The sequence below is a fragment of the Vespula vulgaris genome, unplaced genomic scaffold (assembly GCF_905475345.1).
Source record: "Vespula vulgaris unplaced genomic scaffold, iyVesVulg1.1, whole genome shotgun sequence".
Lineage (NCBI taxonomy): Eukaryota > Metazoa > Arthropoda > Insecta > Hymenoptera > Vespidae > Vespula > Vespula vulgaris.
Window position 1 is genome coordinate 235,109 of NW_026114519.1, and position 21,588 is coordinate 256,696.

General features: G+C 28.8%; 3 protein-coding genes across 6 annotated transcripts in view; all 3 read left to right on the plus strand.

Moving 5' to 3' along the window:
• Positions 1-16,137, plus strand: part of LOC127072498 (RISC-loading complex subunit tarbp2-like) — a 78,707-nt gene extending 62,570 nt beyond the window's left edge. For 2 of the 4 annotated variants that reach the window (XM_051012934.1, XM_051012933.1), the window contains exons 2-3: positions 2,392-3,027; positions 14,054-16,137. In XM_051012934.1, the coding sequence (XP_050868891.1) occupies positions 2,674-3,027; positions 14,054-14,836 (1,137 nt within the window). In that variant the 5' untranslated portion in view covers positions 2,392-2,673 and the 3' untranslated portion in view covers positions 14,837-16,137. Of the gene's footprint in view, positions 1-188; positions 3,028-13,496; positions 13,851-14,053 lie in introns of those variants that run through there. The other 2 variants (XM_051012931.1, XM_051012932.1) reach the window with 2 other exon arrangements.
• On the plus strand, positions 8,109-10,710 carry LOC127072512 (RISC-loading complex subunit tarbp2-like). Its single transcript, XM_051012949.1, has 2 exons — positions 8,109-8,453; positions 8,651-10,710. The coding sequence occupies exons 1-2, from the start codon at positions 8,109-8,111 to the stop codon at positions 9,431-9,433; spliced, it is 1,128 nt and encodes a 375-aa protein (XP_050868906.1). The 3' UTR covers positions 9,434-10,710.
• Positions 16,138-19,120: 2,983 nt separating the features above from the next.
• LOC127072513 (uncharacterized) lies at positions 19,121-20,291 on the plus strand. Its single transcript, XM_051012951.1, has 2 exons — positions 19,121-19,282; positions 19,492-20,291. The coding sequence occupies exons 1-2, from the start codon at positions 19,121-19,123 to the stop codon at positions 20,272-20,274; spliced, it is 945 nt and encodes a 314-aa protein (XP_050868908.1). The 3' UTR covers positions 20,275-20,291.
• The last annotated feature ends 1,297 nt before the right edge of the window (positions 20,292-21,588 follow it).

Genomic DNA, 21,588 nt, shown 5'->3' on the forward strand with positions numbered 1-21,588 from the left:
ATCATGGTCAGAAAAATTAAATCACAAAAAAAAGTTTCTCCAAATGAAGAAACTCTTTTAGATAAGGAAAGTGATAAGATCAATAATAAAAACGGATGGAGCAATCGTATCATCAAACTCAAAGAAAATGATAGTATTACTAGGTCAGTATACAATATACAATATCATAATATCTTAATAATAAAATGATATACAAATATATCTTTTTTCTAGGTCTTTAATGATAAATGTAAAGTCTCGTAAGAAACGAAAGAAGAACGATCAGATTCTTCTAGAGGGCTATAGACTAGTCAAACATGGGACAGAAGTTGGAGTAAAACCCAAAGCTATTTTTCTTTTTCCAGATCATCTGACATTATTTATTTAACTTTGTACGAAGATGTTAAATTATTTCAGATTCCATATAAAACAATACAATTGTGGAGTAATTTAGCAACTTCTCCTGGAATTATAGGTAGGTTTATATTACTATCTAATTAAGTGTCATACATGTAATGTCATATAATTACTACACGCACATTAACTATGCGTAAAATTATATTTATTATGTGCAAAATTACACAACAAGCAAAAGAATAATTATGATTTTCTTTTCACCTAATCATTATGGAAGCGCTGGATTAAGAAGATTTAAAAATGCAAGGACAGAATGTATCAGATGGACTAGCACCGAATCTGTGTCATTTGCAAAAGCCATGAGTAAAGATGGATGTACGGATGAAAAACAATGAAAAGAGATGATGTTTACAGCCATAAACGAACAAAACGACTGCAACCGAGGTCATTATTAGATATCAGATGAATATATCGATTAGTGAAAGATTATTTCAAACTACTCGATGCTTTAATGAAGTCTTCTATTAACAAATTATTTAAAGATATAAAATTTATTTTTCTGCTCAGCCTTCATTTGGACAAGGTGTCGATAGGCACTTATTTGGTTTAAAAATGATAGCTTCTATCGAATCAATGTGTCTTCCAGAATTGTATAAGGATGTTGCATATATTAAAAGTACATACTATGATTTAACAACGAGTCAAGTAAGAAATAAACATAGTTATTCCGAATAAACATGTTTACAATTGTGGATACAAGTTTTGATGTAATTCTCTAATCAACAGGTACCTCATAAAACATCGTCATTTATGTGTTACGGTCCGGTTGTACCAGAAGGTTACGGTTGTTGTTATAATCCTCGAGAGAACGATATTCTCTTTCGTTGCTCTCCCTTCAAATCCAGTACAAAAGCAGACGCAACACAATTTGCCAACACTTTAAAAGAAACTTTGTGTCGGATGAGAAACTTATGTAATGTTTGATTATATTGATATACTATGTAATAGTATAAATATATAATTATTTCATTTGTTAACTTGGATAGATTATCCATACGCTATATTGTTTTCATAATTTATATTTAAACAATAAAATTCTCAATTTCTAAGCATAATATAAAAAATATTTAATATCTATTTGAATTTTTTTCTTTGGGGGAAAAAAAAAGGAGGAATCGTCGAAAAAAAAAGGAAGCAATGTTCCCAGCGCGATTTATCAAAGTGACCTCTCATCTTTGTATAATTTTTTTTTTATTTTTGATAACATACAATATAAAATATTACAAAATTAACTAAGTTGTGATGAAAATATATATATTCTATTATTGTTGTCTACCCGTAATATTCCACATGATATTGTACTTCTTATGGTTGTGTTTATACAATAATTGATATAAATAAAAATAATCTATACCGTACAATGAAAATTTTTGACTGCGTACATATTTGTATACTCTCCTCTGTTCAACCGATCGAATTTTAAAAATAATTTAGCATGTAATTATATAACGTATTACAAGCAGAAATATTATCAATTCGAATAAAGAAAGCTTTCGTGTATATAATATTTCAAGAAAATTGACCTAAATATACCCATAATTCCACGTATTTTCTAAGTTCAATAGTAATTGTATTTCCACCATCTTGCTGAATTTCTCCTTCCATGTATGCCTTTTAAAGGGACTTATTACGTCAGCACATTTTACTCATATATACGCTAGTATTTAAAGACAAACGAAAATAACCAACAATCAGTGGACGACAATAAGTGAGGAAAAAAATGAAATGGAAAATATTTAGCGAGTAACATCGAGAAGTCTTGTTCTTTTGTCCCATGATGTTGAATCTTGTCCTATGTAATGCGGTATATAATATATATATATGTATATATGTTTATATATGTATATATATTATATATGTGTATGTATATATATATATATATATATGCTTACACACACGCACACATATATATACATATGCACTTAATTTTTTATTAATATTATTTTCATGTAATATAAAATAATAATAATAATATTTCACTTCGTATGTATATAGGTATATGAAAAATCGATTGAGCTATGCGCAGTAGACAGATCTGCTGATTGGTAACTCTTTCCTGAGGTAGACCGTATCTATGGCCATTAGTAAAAGGTGATTAGCACAATACCCAACGTACAATACTTGTCAGTCATCTTCTCTTGTTGAGGGCGTGTACTGCATCGTATAAGAAAAAAATTTTAAGTTCCTATTAGTTATTAAAAACGTTAAAACGTTCAAGAAAAAGTTACATTTCTCAATTTCGATAGCACCTCATTCAATTATTTTTATTCAGTAAAGATGGTTAAAACGGCAATAATGATTTTACAAGAGTTAGGAGTGAAAGAGGGCTTCTTACCAGTTTACACATTGCTTCGTTCAGAAACTGGTAAGCACATAAATATATTTACTTATGAAGTAAAATATAAAGATTTCTCAGCAACTGGACAAGCTTTGAGTAAAAAAGATGCGAAGCAGAAAGCAGCTCAGAATATGTTAACATTATTGGAAGACCCAAATGATATTTCCAAGACGAGACCACTATCATCATCAAACGACATTTATCCTGATGCTTCCCCTTCAACATCAGGACAAGCTTTTCTAGATTCAACATTAATGCATGAAGACCTTAAAAATTATGTTGGATCTTTGCAAGTATGACTCCTTTGAGTTATTATTTTTTCTTTATTTAATTTCGTGAATATATATATATATATATATATATATATATATATAAAAGTACATATATAATAGAATATATATACTTTCATCATCATTCTCTTTACAGTTTACTATATATTTTTTGTAAATACTTTTTGTCTATAACATGATCATAAGAAAGTTTTCTGGTTTTTTAGGAATACTGTGTAGAAAATAAATTAACGCAGGCAGAGTATCAAATTACTGATATAACTGGCCTAGCACACGAACAAGTGTTTACCATGTCCTGTACAGTAGGGTCAATAACTGAAGAAGCAACGGGAACTACAAAAAAGCAAGTCAAACAAAGAGTAGCAAAAAAGATATTAGAACGTCTCACAAATACTAATGATCCGTCAGTTGCAAACAAAGATGAATGCGGATCTTATAATCCTTTTGAAGACTGTGACAAGTTGTCTGACATAGACAATGATGTTCTTGACAAGTTAAGTTTAAAAATAGATAATTGTAAACTAAACGAAACCAAATCTCAAGCAAATAAGAAAAAAAAATATCTAGATGCAAAGGTCAAGAGTTACCTAGGACGAATATTTCAAAATGAAGTTATTGATTTCGAAAATTATCATTCGTTCTTCAAACAGTACGTTTACAATACTGTTTGCAATGGTAGCGAGGAAAAATTCATGGAAATATTTAATACTGTCAAGAGCTTTAAGACGAATTTTACAGATATAGAGAAATGTGACATCGTAACTTTAACTTCTCTGGAACAGGAGATTTTAACATATATTCAAGAGAAAATGAAATTATCCATAGAAAGAAAGATTATTGGTTCCAATGATCCATCGCTACAGTTAACTGTTTTTAGAATAAATGCTCCTATACCTATAACTCAAATTGGAGCACATAAAGATTCTATGGTTTCAGGAGCAATAGCTCTAGCTAATATTCTTGACACGATTATAACATTCTTGGAGTAAATGTAAATGTCCAATTTCTTACAGTTGTTCTTACAATTTTACGTTCTGACATTTACTTTTTGATATTATAATTTATATATGTCGATATCACAATTTATACAATCGTAATTGTGTTCGCAATTGTGATAATAATCGTGACAATAATCGTGATCGTGATCGTAGTCGTAGTCGTAATCGGGATCTTAATCTTATTCGGAATCTTAATCTTAACCTTAATCTTAATCGGAATCGTAGTCGTGATCGTGATTGTAGTTGTAGTCGTAGTCGTAATCCGATTCTTAATCTTAATCTTAATCGGAATCAGAATCGTGGTCGTTATCGTGATCGTAGTCGTAGTCGTAGTCTTGATCGTGATCGTGTTGTGATCGTAGTCATAGTCGTACTAGTAATCATGATTGATGTCGTAATCGTTGTTGTAATTGCAACGTAATCGTAATAGTAATCAAATGTAATGGTAACCCTAAAAAAGATTTTATACCTTGAGGCTTTACATAATCTATGAAATTATAATCGTATAAGTATATTTTATAAACTTTTAAAATCCATTAAAGTGAATTTAAGACTTGAAATATTTATTATAAAAGAAAATAAAAAATAAATGATCAATATAAAATGTTAGACTGTAAGCGTACAAATATATTTTATGTCTCGATATTTGATATAAAATGTAAAATTTTAATCGTATAAATATATTTTATTACCTTGACTTTGTTATATGTAAACTAAGAAACTGTAAATGTATAAATATAGTACAAAATCTTGACGTTTTACAAGAACCGAAATTGTAACAACAAAAGGCAAATAAAAATGGCTGTAAAAGTACTTGTCATCGTGTTACGTGTATAAAGAAAATTCCCTATTCGAAACATGTTATTTTTGGTTTGAAAAGTTATTAGGCGGGAATATATGAATTTACCCGTATTTCAGTCAATGCTTTTCTTCTAATTTCTGCATTATTCTCTGCATTATTATTTATTTGTTTATTAAAAAATTACTTATTTATTACATTAAAAAATTAATTATTTATTTTATTAAAAAGTTATGAATGAAAGTTTGAAGATATACGTCTTAATCGCTGCCAATTTATTGTCAATTGATTTGAAATATACAGGAAGGGACGCTATTCATGAAAATCGTTCAAACGCGATAATTTCCGCTTTATTTATAACCTATAAATAAGTGTTAAAGGAATTGTGAAATAATGCTGTTCAGTATAAGACAACTACACTTGAGAGTGATTTGTAATAGAAAAATTTTGGATACATTTATTGCTAAACCTACAACAAATCTACAAAGAAAATGTAAGTATACTAGATGGGAACATCGTAAACCAATTGCAATAGTGAATAAAAATGAGTTGTTGATGATCAAAGAGTTGTGACTGATACAAAGATATTACAGAGAAAACGACAGAGTATCATGGTCAGAAAAATTAAATCACAAAAAAAAGTTTCTCCAAATGAAGAAACTCTTTTAGATAAGGAAAGTGATAAGATCAATAATAAAAACGGATGGAGCAATCGTATCATCAAACTCAAAGAAAATGATAGTATTACTAGGTCAGTATACAATATACAATATCATAATATCTTAATAATAAAATGATATACAAATATATCTTTTTTCTAGGTCTTTAATGATAAATGTAAAGTCTCGTAAGAAACGAAAGAAGAACGATCAGATTCTTCTAGAGGGCTATAGACTAGTCAAACATGGGACAGAAGTTGGAGTAAAACCCAAAGCTATTTTTCTTTTTCCAGATCATCTGACATTATTTATTTAACTTTGTACGAAGATGTTAAATTATTTCAGATTCCATATAAAACAATACAATTGTGGAGTAATTTAGCAACTTCTCCTGGAATTATAGGTAGGTTTATATTACTATCTAATTAAGTGTCATACATGTAATGTCATATAATTACTACACGCACATTAACTATGCGTAAAATTATATTTATTATGTGCAAAATTACACAACAAGCAAAAGAATAATTATGATTTTCTTTTCACCTAATCATTATGGAAGCGCTGGATTAAGAAGATTTAAAAATGCAAGGACAGAATGTATCAGATGGACTAGCACCGAATCTGTGTCATTTGCAAAAGCCATGAGTAAAGATGGATGTACGGATGAAAAACAATGAAAAGAGATGATGTTTACAGCCATAAACGAACAAAACGACTGCAACCGAGGTCATTATTAGATATCAGATGAATATATCGATTAGTGAAAGATTATTTCAAACTACTCGATGCTTTAATGAAGTCTTCTATTAACAAATTATTTAAAGATATAAAATTTATTTTTCTGCTCAGCCTTCATTTGGACAAGGTGTCGATAGGCACTTATTTGGTTTAAAAATGATAGCTTCTATCGAATCAATGTGTCTTCCAGAATTGTATAAGGATGTTGCATATATTAAAAGTACATACTATGATTTAACAACGAGTCAAGTAAGAAATAAACATAGTTATTCCGAATAAACATGTTTACAATTGTGGATACAAGTTTTGATGTAATTCTCTAATCAACAGGTACCTCATAAAACATCGTCATTTATGTGTTACGGTCCGGTTGTACCAGAAGGTTACGGTTGTTGTTATAATCCTCGAGAGAACGATATTCTCTTTCGTTGCTCTCCCTTCAAATCCAGTACAAAAGCAGACGCAACACAATTTGCCAACACTTTAAAAGAAACTTTGTGTCGGATGAGAAACTTATGTAATGTTTGATTATATTGATATACTATGTAATAGTATAAATATATAATTATTTCATTTGTTAACTTGGATAGATTATCCATACGCTATATTGTTTTCATAATTTATATTTAAACAATAAAATTCTCAATTTCTAAGCATAATATAAAAAATATTTAATATCTATTTGAATTTTTTTCTTTGGGGGAAAAAAAAAGGAGGAATCGTCGAAAAAAAAAGGAAGCAATGTTCCCAGCGCGATTTATCAAAGTGACCTCTCATCTTTGTATAATTTTTTTTTTATTTTTGATAACATACAATATAAAATATTACAAAATTAACTAAGTTGTGATGAAAATATATATATTCTATTATTGTTGTCTACCCGTAATATTCCACATGATATTGTACTTCTTATGGTTGTGTTTATACAATAATTGATATAAATAAAAATAATCTATACCGTACAATGAAAATTTTTGACTGCGTACATATTTGTATACTCTCCTCTGTTCAACCGATCGAATTTTAAAAATAATTTAGCATGTAATTATATAACGTATTACAAGCAGAAATATTATCAATTCGAATAAAGAAAGCTTTCGTGTATATAATATTTCAAGAAAATTGACCTAAATATACCCATAATTCCACGTATTTTCTAAGTTCAATAGTAATTGTATTTCCACCATCTTGCTGAATTTCTCCTTCCATGTATGCCTTTTAAAGGGACTTATTACGTCAGCACATTTTACTCATATATACGCTAGTATTTAAAGACAAACGAAAATAACCAACAATCAGTGGACGACAATAAGTGAGAAAAAAAATGAAATGGAAAATATTTAGCGAGTAACATCGAGAAGTCTTGTTCTTTTGTCCCATGATGTTGAATCTTGTCCTATGTAATGCGGTATATAATATATATACATGTATATATGTTTATATATGTATATATATTATATATGTGTATATATATATATATATGTATATATATATATGCTTACACACACGCACACATATATATATACATATGCACTTAATTTTTTATTAATATTATGTTTTCATGTAATATAAAATAATAATAATAATATTTCACTTCATATGTATATAGGTACATGAAAAATCGATTGAGCAATGCGCAGTAGACAGATCTGCTGGTAACTTTTTTCCCAGGTAGACCATACCTATGGCCCTTTGTTAGAAGTGATCAGCACAACGCCCAACGTACAATACTTGTCAGTCATCTTCTCTTGTTAAGGGCGTGTACTGCATCGTATAGGAAAAAAAATTTTAAGTTCTCATTAGTTCTTAAAAACGTTAAAACGTTCAAGAAAAAGTTACATTTCTCAATTTCGATATCATCTCATTCAATTATTTTTATTCAGTAAAATGGGTAAAACAGCAATAATGATTTTACAAGAGTTAGGAATGAAAGAGGGCTTCTTACCAGTTTACACATTGCTTCGTTCACAAACTGGTAAGCAAATAAATATATTTACTTTTAAAGTACAATATAAAGAGTTCTCAGCAATTGGACAAGCTCTGAATAAAAAAGATGCGAAGCAGAAAGCAGCTCAGAATATGTTAATATTGTTGGAAGACCCAAATGACATTTCTAAGACAAAACCACTATCATCTTCAAACGACATTTATCCTGATACTTCATCAGTACCAGCTTTGCTAGATTCAACATTAATGGATGAAGACCTTAGAAATTATGTTGGATCTTTACAAGTATGACTCATTTAAATTATTATTTTTTCTCTATTTAATTCTGTGAATATATATACATATATATATATATATATAAAAATACATATCTAATAGAATATATATACTTTCATCATCATTCTCTTTAGAGTTTACTATATATTTTTTGTAAATACTTTTTGTCTATAACATGATCGTAAGAAAGTTTTCTGGTTTTTTAGCAATACTGTTTAGAAAATAAATTAATGCAGGCAGAGTATCAAACTACTAATATAACTGGCCCAGCACACGAAAAAGTGTTTACTATGTCCTGTACAGTAGGGTCAATAACTGAAGAAGCAACAGGAACTAGAAAAAAGCAAGTCAAACAAAGTGTAGCAAAAAAGATACTAGAACGTCTCACGAATACTAATGATCCGTCAGTTGCAAACAAAGATGAATGCGGATCTTCTAATCCTTTTAAAGACTGTGACGATTTGTCTGGAATAGACAAAGATGTTCTTAACGAGTTAAGTTTAAAAGTAGATAATTGTAAACTTAACGAAACCGAATCTCAAGCGAATAAGAAGAAAAAATTTCTAGATCCAAATATCAAGAGTTACCTAGGACCAATACTTCCAAAGGATGTTATTGAATTACAAAATCGTCATTTGTTATTTAAACAGTACGTTTACAATACTGTTTGTAATGGTAGCGAGGAAAAATTAATTGAAATATTTAATACTGTCAAAGGCTTTAAGAGAAGTTTTATGGATATAGAGAAATATGACATCGTAAGAGTAACTTCTCTGGAACAGGAGATTTTAGTATATATTGAAGAGAAAATGAAATTATCCATGGAAAAAAAGATTATACATAGCAGGAATCCATTGCTAAAGATAACTGCTTTTAAAATAAGTAATCCTCTAGATATAGTTCAATTTGGAGCACATAACAGTTCGTTGGTTGCAGGAGCAATAGCTCTAGTTAATATTCTTGACACGATTATAATATACTTGGAGTAAATATGAATGTCTAATTTTTTACAGTTGTTCTTACAATTTTACGTTATGACATTTACTTTTTGGTATTATAATTTATATATGTTGATATCACAATTTATACAATCGTAATTGTGTTTGTAATTGTGATAATAATCGTGACAATAATCGTGACAATAATCCTGATCGTGATCGTAGTTGTAGTCGTAGTCGTAGTCGTAGTCGTAGTCGCAATCAGAATCTTTATCTTAATATTAATCTTAATCTTAATCTTAATCTTAATCGTTGTCAGAATCTGAATCAGAATCGTGGTCGTTATCGTGATCGTAGTCGTAGTCGTAGTCTTGATCGTGATCGTGTTGTGATCGTAGTCATAGTCGTACTAGTAATCATGATTGATGTCGTAATCGTTGTTGTAATTGCAACGTAATCGTAATAGTAATCAAATGTAATGGTAACCCTAAAAAAGATTTTATACCTTGAGGCTTTACATAATCTATGAAATTATAATCGTATAAGTATATTTTATAAACTTTTAAAATCCATTAAAGTGAATTTAAGACTTGAAATATTTATTATAAAAGAAAATAAAAAATAAATGATCAATATAAAATGTTAGACTGTAAGCGTACAAATATATTTTATGTCTCGATATTTGATATAAAATGTAAAATTTTAATCGTATAAATATATTTTATTACCTTGACTTTGTTATATGTAAACTAAGAAACTGTAAATGTATAAATATAGTACAAAATCTTGACGTTTTACAAGAACCGAAATTGTAACAACAAAAGGCAAATAAAAATGGCTGTAAAAGTACTTGTCATCGTGTTACGTGTATAAAGAAAATTCCCTATTCGAAACATGTTATTTTTGGTTTGAAAAGTTATTAGGCGGGAATATATGAATTTACCCGTATTTCAGTCAATGCTTTTCTTCTAATTTCTGCATTATTCTCTGCATTATTATTTATTTGTTTATTAAAAAATTACTTATTTATTACATTAAAAAATTAATTATTTATTTTATTAAAAAGTTATGAATGAAAGTTTGAAGATATACGTCTTAATCGCTGCCAATTTATTGTCAATTGATTTGAAATATACAGGAAGGGACGCTATTCATGAAAATCGTTCAAACGCGATAATTTCCGCTTTATTTATAACCTATAAATAAGTGTTAAAGGAATTGTGAAATAATGCTGTTCAGTATAAGACAACTACACTTGAGAGTGATTTGTAATAGAAAAATTTTGGATACATTTATTGCTAAACCTACAACAAATCTACAAAGAAAATGTAAGTATACTAGATGGGAACATCGTAAACCAATTGCAATAGTGAATAAAAATGAGTTGTTGATGATCAAAGAGTTGTGACTGATACAAAGATATTACAGAGAAAACGACAGAGTATCATGGTCAGAAAAATTAAATCACAAAAAAAAGTTTCTCCAAATGAAGAAACTCTTTTAGATAAGGAAAGTGATAAGATCAATAATAAAAACGGATGGAGCAATCGTATCATCAAACTCAAAGAAAATGATAGTATTACTAGGTCAGTATACAATATACAATATCATAATATCTTAATAATAAAATGATATACAAATATATCTTTTTTCTAGGTCTTTAATGATAAATGTAAAGTCTCGTAAGAAACGAAAGAAGAACGATCAGATTCTTCTAGAGGGCTATAGACTAGTCAAACATGGGACAGAAGTTGGAGTAAAACCCAAAGCTATTTTTCTTTTTCCAGATCATCTGACATTATTTATTTAACTTTGTACGAAGATGTTAAATTATTTCAGATTCCATATAAAACAATACAATTGTGGAGTAATTTAGCAACTTCTCCTGGAATTATAGGTAGGTTTATATTACTATCTAATTAAGTGTCATACATGTAATGTCATATAATTACTACACGCACATTAACTATGCGTAAAATTATATTTATTATGTGCAAAATTACACAACAAGCAAAAGAATAATTATGATTTTCTTTTCACCTAATCATTATGGAAGCGCTGGATTAAGAAGATTTAAAAATGCAAGGACAGAATGTATCAGATGGACTAGCACCGAATCTGTGTCATTTGCAAAAGCCATGAGTAAAGATGGATGTACGGATGAAAAACAATGAAAAGAGATGATGTTTACAGCCATAAACGAACAAAACGACTGCAACCGAGGTCATTATTAGATATCAGATGAATATATCGATTAGTGAAAGATTATTTCAAACTACTCGATGCTTTAATGAAGTCTTCTATTAACAAATTATTTAAAGATATAAAATTTATTTTTCTGCTCAGCCTTCATTTGGACAAGGTGTCGATAGGCACTTATTTGGTTTAAAAATGATAGCTTCTATCGAATCAATGTGTCTTCCAGAATTGTATAAGGATGTTGCATATATTAAAAGTACATACTATGATTTAACAACGAGTCAAGTAAGAAATAAACATAGTTATTCCGAATAAACATGTTTACAATTGTGGATACAAGTTTTGATGTAATTCTCTAATCAACAGGTACCTCATAAAACATCGTCATTTATGTGTTACGGTCCGGTTGTACCAGAAGGTTACGGTTGTTGTTATAATCCTCGAGAGAACGATATTCTCTTTCGTTGCTCTCCCTTCAAATCCAGTACAAAAGCAGACGCAACACAATTTGCCAACACTTTAAAAGAAACTTTGTGTCGGATGAGAAACTTATGTAATGTTTGATTATATTGATATACTATGTAATAGTATAAATATATAATTATTTCATTTGTTAACTTGGATAGATTATCCATACGCTATATTGTTTTCATAATTTATATTTAAACAATAAAATTCTCAATTTCTAAGCATAATATAAAAAATATTTAATATCTATTTGAATTTTTTTCTTTGGGGGAAAAAAAAAGGAGGAATCGTCGAAAAAAAAAGGAAGCAATGTTCCCAGCGCGATTTATCAAAGTGACCTCTCATCTTTGTATAATTTTTTTTTTATTTTTGATAACATACAATATAAAATATTACAAAATTAACTAAGTTGTGATGAAAATATATATATTCTATTATTGTTGTCTACCCGTAATATTCCACATGATATTGTACTTCTTATGGTTGTGTTTATACAATAATTGATATAAATAAAAATAATCTATACCGTACAATGAAAATTTTTGACTGCGTACATATTTGTATACTCTCCTCTGTTCAACCGATCGAATTTTAAAAATAATTTAGCATGTAATTATATAACGTATTACAAGCAGAAATATTATCAATTCGAATAAAGAAAGCTTTCGTGTATATAATATTTCAAGAAAATTGACCTAAATATACCCATAATTCCACGTATTTTCTAAGTTCAATAGTAATTGTATTTCCACCATCTTGCTGAATTTCTCCTTCCATGTATGCCTTTTAAAGGGACTTATTACGTCAGCACATTTTACTCATATATACGCTAGTATTTAAAGACAAACGAAAATAACCAACAATCAGTGGACGACAATAAGTGAGGAAAAAAATGAAATGGAAAATATTTAGCGAGTAACATCGAGAAGTCTTGTTCTTTTGTCCCATGATGTTGAATCTTGTCCTATGTAATGCGGTATAATATATATATATGTATATATGTTTATATATGTATATATATTATATATGTGTATGTATATATATATATATATATATGCTTACACACACGCACACATATATATACATATGCACTTAATTTTTTATTAATATTATTTTCATGTAATATAAAATAATAATAATAATATTTCACTTCGTATGTATATAGGTATATGAAAAATCGATTGAGCTATGCGCAGTAGACAGATCTGCTGATTGGTAACTCTTTCCTGAGGTAGACCGTATCTATGGCCATTAGTAAAAGGTGATTAGCACAATACCCAACGTGCAATACTTGTCAGTCATCTTCTCTTGTTGAGGGCGTGTACTGCATCGTATAAGAAAAAAATTTTAAGTTCCTATTAGTTATTAAAAACGTTAAAACGTTCAAGAAAAAGTTACATTTCTCAATTTCGATAGCACCTCATTCAATTATTTTTATTCAGTAAAGATGGTTAAAACGGCAATAATGATTTTACAAGAGTTAGGAGTGAAAGAGGGCTTCTTACCAGTTTACACATTGCTTCGTTCAGAAACTGGTAAGCACATAAATATATTTACTTATGAAGTAAAATATAAAGATTTCTCAGCAACTGGACAAGCTTTGAGTAAAAAAGATGCGAAGCAGAAAGCAGCTCAGAATATGTTAACATTATTGGAAGACCCAAATGATATTTCCAAGACGAGACCACTATCATCATCAAACGACATTTATCCTGATGCTTCCCCTTCAACATCAGGACAAGCTTTGCTAGATTCAACATTAATGCATGAAGACCTTAAAAATTATGTTGGATCTTTGCAAGTATGACTCCTTTGAGTTATTATTTTTTCTTTATTTAATTTCGTGAATATATATATATATATATATATATATATATATATAAAAGTACATATATAATAGAATATATATACTTTCATCATCTCTCTCTTTACAGTTTTCTATATATTTTTTGTAAATACTTTTTGTCTATAACATGATCATAAGAAAGTTTTCTGGTTTTTTAGGAATACTGTGTAGAAAATAAATTAACGCAGGCAGAGTATCAAATTACTGATATAACTGGCCTAGCACACGAACAAGTGTTTACCATGTCCTGTACAGTAGGGTCAATAACTGAAGAAGCAACGGGAACTACAAAAAAGCAAGTCAAACAAAGAGTAGCAAAAAAGATATTAGAACGTCTCACAAATACTAATGATCCGTCAGTTGCAAACAAAGATGAATGCGGATCTTATAATCCTTTTGAAGACTGTGACAAGTTGTCTGACATAGACAATGATGTTCTTGACAAGTTAAGTTTAAAAATAGATAATTGTAAACTAAACGAAACCAAATCTCAAGCAAATAAGAAAAAAAAATATCTAGATGCAAAGGTCAAGAGTTACCTAGGACGAATATTTCAAAATGAAGTTATTGATTTCGAAAATTATCATTCGTTCTTCAAACAGTACGTTTACAATACTGTTTGCAATGGTAGCGAGGAAAAATTCATGGAAATATTTAATACTGTCAAGAGCTTTAAGACGAATTTTACAGATATAGAGAAATGTGACATCGTAACTTTAACTTCTCTGGAACAGGAGATTTTAACATATATTCAAGAGAAAATGAAATTATCCATAGAAAGAAAGATTATTGGTTCCAATGATCCATCGCTACAGTTAACTGTTTTTAGAATAAATGCTCCTATACCTATAACTCAAATTGGAGCACATAAAGATTCTATGGTTTCAGGAGCAATAGCTCTAGCTAATATTCTTGACACGATTATAACATTCTTGGAGTAAATGTAAATGTCCAATTTCTTACAGTTGTTCTTACAATTTTACGTTCTGACATTTACTTTTTGATATTATAATTTATATATGTCGATATCACAATTTATACAATCGTAATTGTGTTCGCAATTGTGATAATAATCGTGACAATAATCGTGATCGTGATCGTAGTCGTAGTCGTAATCGGGATCTTAATCTTATTCGGAATCTTAATCTTAACCTTAATCTTAATCGGAATCGTAGTCGTGATCGTGATTGTAGTTGTAGTCGTAGTCGTAATCCGATTCTTAATCTTAATCTTAATCGGAATCAGAATCGTGGTCGTTATCGTGATCGTAGTCGTAGTCGTAGTCTTGATCGTGATCGTGTTGTGATCGTAGTCATAGTCGTACTAGTAATCATGATTGATGTCGTAATCGTTGTTGTAATTGCAACGTAATCGTAATAGTAATCAAATGTAATGGTAACCCTAAAAAAGATTTTATACCTTGAGGCTTTACATAATCTATGAAATTATAATCGTATAAGTATATTTTATAAACTTTTAAAATCCATTAAAGTGAATTTAAGACTTGAAATATTTATTATAAAAGAAAATAAAAAATAAATGATCAATATAAAATGTTAGACTGTAAGCGTACAAATATATTTTATGTCTCGATATTTGATATAAAATGTAAAATTTTAATCGTATAAATATATTTTATTACCTTGACTTTGTTATATGTAAACTAAGAAACTGTAAATGTATAAATATAGTACAAAATCTTGACGTTTTACAAGAACCGAAATTGTAACAACAAAAGGCAAATAAAAATGGCTGTAAAAGTACTTGTCATCGTGTTACGTGTATAAAGAAAATTCCCTATTCGAAACATGTTATTTTTGGTTTGAAAAGTTATTAGGCGGGAATATATGAATTTACCCGTATTTCAGTCAATGCTTTTCTTCTAATTTCTGCATTATTCTCTGCATTATTATTTATTTGTTTATTAAAAAATTACTTATTTATTACATTAAAAAATTAATTATTTATTTTATTAAAAAGTTATGAATGAAAGTTTGAAGATATACGTCTTAATCGCTGCCAATTTATTGTCAATTGATTTGAAATATACAGGAAGGGACGCTATTCATGAAAATCGTTCAAACGCGATAATTTCCGCTTTATTTATAACCTATAAATAAGTGTTAAAGGAATTGTGAAATAATGCTGTTCAGTATAAGACAACTACACTTGAGAGTGATTTGTAATAGAAAAATTTTGGATACATTTATTGCTAAACCTACAACAAATCTACAAAGAAAATGTAAGTATACTAGATGGGAACATCGTAAACCAATTGCAATAGTGAATAAAAATGAGTTGTTGATGATCAAAGAGTTGTGACTGATACAAAGATATTACAGAGAAAACGACAGAGTATCATGGTCAGAAAAATTAAATCACAAAAAAAAGTTTCTCCAAATGAAGAAACTCTTTTAGATAAGGAAAGTGATAAGATCAATAATAAAAACGGATGGAGCAATCGTATCATCAAACTCAAAGAAAATGATAGTATTACTAGGTCAGTATACAATATACAATATCATAATATCTTAATAATAAAATGATATACAAATATATCTTTTTTCTAGGTCTTTAATGATAAATGTAAAGTCTCGTAAGAAACGAAAGAAGAACGATCAGATTCTTCTAGAGGGCTATAGACTAGTCAAACATGGGACAGAAGTTGGAGTAAAACCCAAAGCTATTTTTCTTTTTCCAGATCATCTGACATTATTTATTTAACTTTGTACGAAGATGTTAAATTATTTCAGATTCCATATAAAACAATACAATTGTGGAGTAATTTAGCAACTTCTCCTGGAATTATAGGTAGGTTTATATTACTATCTAATTAAGTGTCATACATGTAATGTCATATAATTACTACACGCACATTAACTATGCGTAAAATTATATTTATTATGTGCAAAATTACACAACAAGCAAAAGAATAATTATGATTTTCTTTTCACCTAATCATTATGGAAGCGCTGGATTAAGAAGATTTAAAAATGCAAGGACAGAATGTATCAGATGGACTAGCACCGAATCTGTGTCATTTGCAAAAGCCATGAGTAAAGATGGATGTACGGATGAAAAACAATGAAAAGAGATGATGTTTACAGCCATAAACGAACAAAACGACTGCAACCGAGGTCATTATTAGATATCAGATGAATATATCGATTAGTGAAAGATTATTTCAAACTACTCGATGCTTTAATGAAGTCTTCTATTAACAAATTATTTAAAGATATAAAATTTATTTTTCTGCTCAGCCTTCATTTGGACAAGGTGTCGATAGGCACTTATTTGGTTTAAAAATGATAGCTTCTATCGAATCAATGTGTCTTCCAGAATTGTATAAGGATGTTGCATATATTAAAAGTACATACTATGATTTAACAACGAGTCAAGTAAGAAATAAACATAGTTATTCCGAATAAACATGTTTACAATTGTGGATACAAGTTTTGATGTAATTCTCTAATCAACAGGTACCTCATAAAACATCGTCATTTATGTGTTACGGTCCGGTTGTACCAGAAGGTTACGGTTGTTGTTATAATCCTCGAGAGAACGATATTCTCTTTCGTTGCTCTCCCTTCAAATCCAGTACAAAAGCAGACGCAACACAATTTGCCAACACTTTAAAAGAAACTTTGTGTCGGATGAGAAACTTATGTAATGTTTGATTATATTGATATACTATGTAATAGTATAAATATATAATTATTTCATTTGTTAACTTGGATAGATTATCCATACGCTATATTGTTTTCATAATTTATATTTAAACAATAAAATTCTCAATTTCTAAGCATAATATAAAAAATATTTAATATCTATTTGAATTTTTTTCTTTGGGGGAAAAAAAAAGGAGGAATCGTCGAAAAAAAAAGGAAGCAATGTTCCCAGCGCGATTTATCAAAGTGACCTCTCATCTTTGTATAATTTTTTTTTTATTTTTGATAACATACAATATAAAATATTACAAAATTAACTAAGTTGTGATGAAAATATATATATTCTATTATTGTTGTCTACCCGTAATATTCCACATGATATTGTACTTCTTATGGTTGTGTTTATACAATAATTGATATAAATAAAAATAATCTATACCGTACAATGAAAATTTTTGACTGCGTACATATTTGTATACTCTCCTCTGTTCAACCGATCGAATTTTAAAAATAATTTAGCATGTAATTATATAACGTATTACAAGCAGAAATATTATCAATTCGAATAAAGAAAGCTTTCGTGTATATAATATTTCAAGAAAATTGACCTAAATATACCCATAATTCCACGTATTTTCTAAGTTCAATAGTAATTGTATTTCCACCATCTTGCTGAATTTCTCCTTCCATGTATGCCTTTTAAAGGGACTTATTACGTCAGCACATTTTACTCATATATACGCTAGTATTTAAAGACAAACGAAAATAACCAACAATCAGTGGACGACAATAAGTGAGGAAAAAAATGAAATGGAAAATATTTAGCGAGTAACATCGAGAAGTCTTGTTCTTTTGTCCCATGATGTTGAATCTTGTCCTATGTAATGCGGTATATAATATATATATATGTATATATGTTTATATATGTATATATATTATATATGTGTATGTATATATATATATATATATATGCTTACACACACGCACACATATATATACATATGCACTTAATTTTTTATTAATATTATTTTCATGTAATATAAAATAATAATAATAATATTTCACTTCGTATGTATATAGGTATATGAAAAATCGATTGAGCTATGCGCAGTAGACAGATCTGCTGATTGGTAACTCTTTCCTGAGGTAGACCGTATCTATGGCCATTAGTAAAAGGTGATTAGCACAATACCCAACGTACAATACTTGTCAGTCATCTTCTCTTGTTGAGGGCGTGTACTGCATCGTATAAGAAAAAAAATTTTAAGTTCCTATTAGTTATTAAAAACGTTAAAACGTTCAAGAAAAAGTTACATTTCTCAATTTCGATAGCACCTCATTCAATTATTTTTTATTCAGTAAAGATGGTTAAAACGGCAATAATGATTTTACAAGAGTTAGGAGTGAAAGAGGGCTTCTTACCAGTTTACACATTGCTTCGTTCAGAAACTGGTAAGCACATAAATATATTTACTTATGAAGTAAAATATAAAGATTTCTCAGCAACTGGACAAGCTTTGAGTAAAAAAAGATGCGAAGCAGAAAGCAGCTCAGAATATGTTAACATTATTGGAAGACCCAAATGATATTTCCAAGACGAGACCACTATCATCATCAAACGACATTTATCCTGATGCTTCCCCTTCAACATCAGGACAAGCTTTGCTAGATTCAACATTAATGCATGAAGACCTTAAAAATTATGTTGGATCTTTGCAAGTATGACTCCTTTGAGTTATTATTTTTTCTTTATTTAATTTCGTGAATATATATATATATATATATATATATATATATATATATATAAAAGTACATATATAATAGAATATATATACTTTCATCATCATTCTCTTTACAGTTTACTATATATTTTTTGTAAATACTTTTTGTCTATAACATGATCATAAGAAAGTTTTCTGGTTTTTTAGGAATACTGTGTAGAAAATAAATTAACGCAGGCAGAGTATCAAATTACTGATATAACTGGCCTAGCACACGAACAAGTGTTTACCATGTCCTGTACAGTAGGGTCAATAACTGAAGAAGCAACGGGAACTACAAAAAAGCAAGTCAAACAAAGAGTAGCAAAAAAGATATTAGAACGTCTCACAAATACTAATGATCCGTCAGTTGCAAACAAAGATGAATGCGGATCTTATAATCCTTTTGAAGACTGTGACAAGTTGTCTGACATAGACAATGATGTTCTTGACAAGTTAAGTTTAAAAATAGATAATTGTAAACTAAACGAAACCAAATCTCAAGCAAATAAGAAAAAAAAATATCTAGATGCAAAGGTCAAGAGTTACCTAGGACGAATATTTCAAAATGAAGTTATTGATTTCGAAAATTATCATTCGTTCTTCAAACAGTACGTTTACAATACTGTTTGCAATGGTAGCGAGGAAAAATTCATGGAAATATTTAATACTGTCAAGAGCTTTAAGACGAATTTTACAGATATAGAGAAATGTGACATCGTAACTTTAACTTCTCTGGAACAGGAGATTTTAACATATATTCAAGAGAAAATGAAATTATCCATAGAAAGAAAGATTATTGGTTCCAATGATCCATCGCTACAGTTAACTGTTTTTAGAATAAATGCTCCTATACCTATAACTCAAATTGGAGCACATAAAGATTCTATGGTTTCAGGAGCAATAGCTCTAGCTAATATTCTTGACACGATTATAACATTCTTGGAGTAAATGTAAATGTCCAATTTCTTACAGTTGTTCTTACAATTTTACGTTCTGACATTTACTTTTTGATATTATAATTTATATATGTCGATATCACAATTTATACAATCGTAATTGTGTTCGCAATTGTGATAATAATCGTGACAATAATCGTGATCGTGATCGTAGTCGTAGTCGTAATCGGGATCTTAATCTTATTCGGAATCTTAATCTTAACCTTAATCTTAATCGGAATCGTAGTCGTGATCGTGATTGTAGTTGTAGTCGTAGTCGTAATCCGATTCTTAATCTTAATCTTAATCGGAATCAGAATCGTGGTCGTTATCGTGATCGTAGTCGTAGTCGTAGTCTTGATCGTGATCGTGTTGTGATCGTAGTCATAGTCGTACTAGTAATCATGATTGATGTCGTAATCGTTGTTGTAATTGCAACGTAATCGTAATAGTAATCAAATGTAATGGTAACCCTAAAAAAGATTTTATACCTTGAGGCTTTACATAATCTATGAAATTATAATCGTATAAGTATATTTTATAAACTTTTAAAATCCATTAAAGTGAATTTAAGACTTGAAATATTTATTATAAAAGAAAATAAAAAATAAATGATCATATAAAAATGTTAGACTGTAAGCGTACAAATATATTTTATGTCTCGATATTTGATATAAAATGTAAAATTTTAATCGTATAAATATATTTTATTACCTTGACTTTGTTATATGTAAACTAAGAAACTGTAAATGTATAAATATAGTACAAAATCTTGACGTTTTACAAGAACCGAAATTGTAACAACAAAAGGCAAATAAAAATGGCTGTAAAAGTACTTGTCATCGTGTTACGTGTATAAAGAAAATTCCCTATTCGAAACATGTTATTTTTGGTTTGAAAAGTTATTAGGCGGGAATATATGAATTTACCCGTATTTCAGTCAATGCTTTTCTTCTAATTTCTGCATTATTCTCTGCATTATTATTTATTTGTTTATTAAAAAATTACTTATTTATTACATTAAAAAATTAATTATTTATTTTATTAAAAAGTTATGAATGAAAGTTTGAAGATATACGTCTTAATCGCTGCCAATTTATTGTCAATTGATTTGAAATATACAGGAAGGGACGCTATTCATGAAAATCGTTCAAACGCGATAATTTCCGCTTTATTTATAACCTATAAATAAGTGTTAAAGGAATTGTGAAATAATGCTGTTCAGTATAAGACAACTACACTTGAGAGTGATTTGTAATAGAAAAATTTTGGATACATTTATTGCTAAACCTACAACAAATCTACAAAGAAAATGTAAGTATACTAG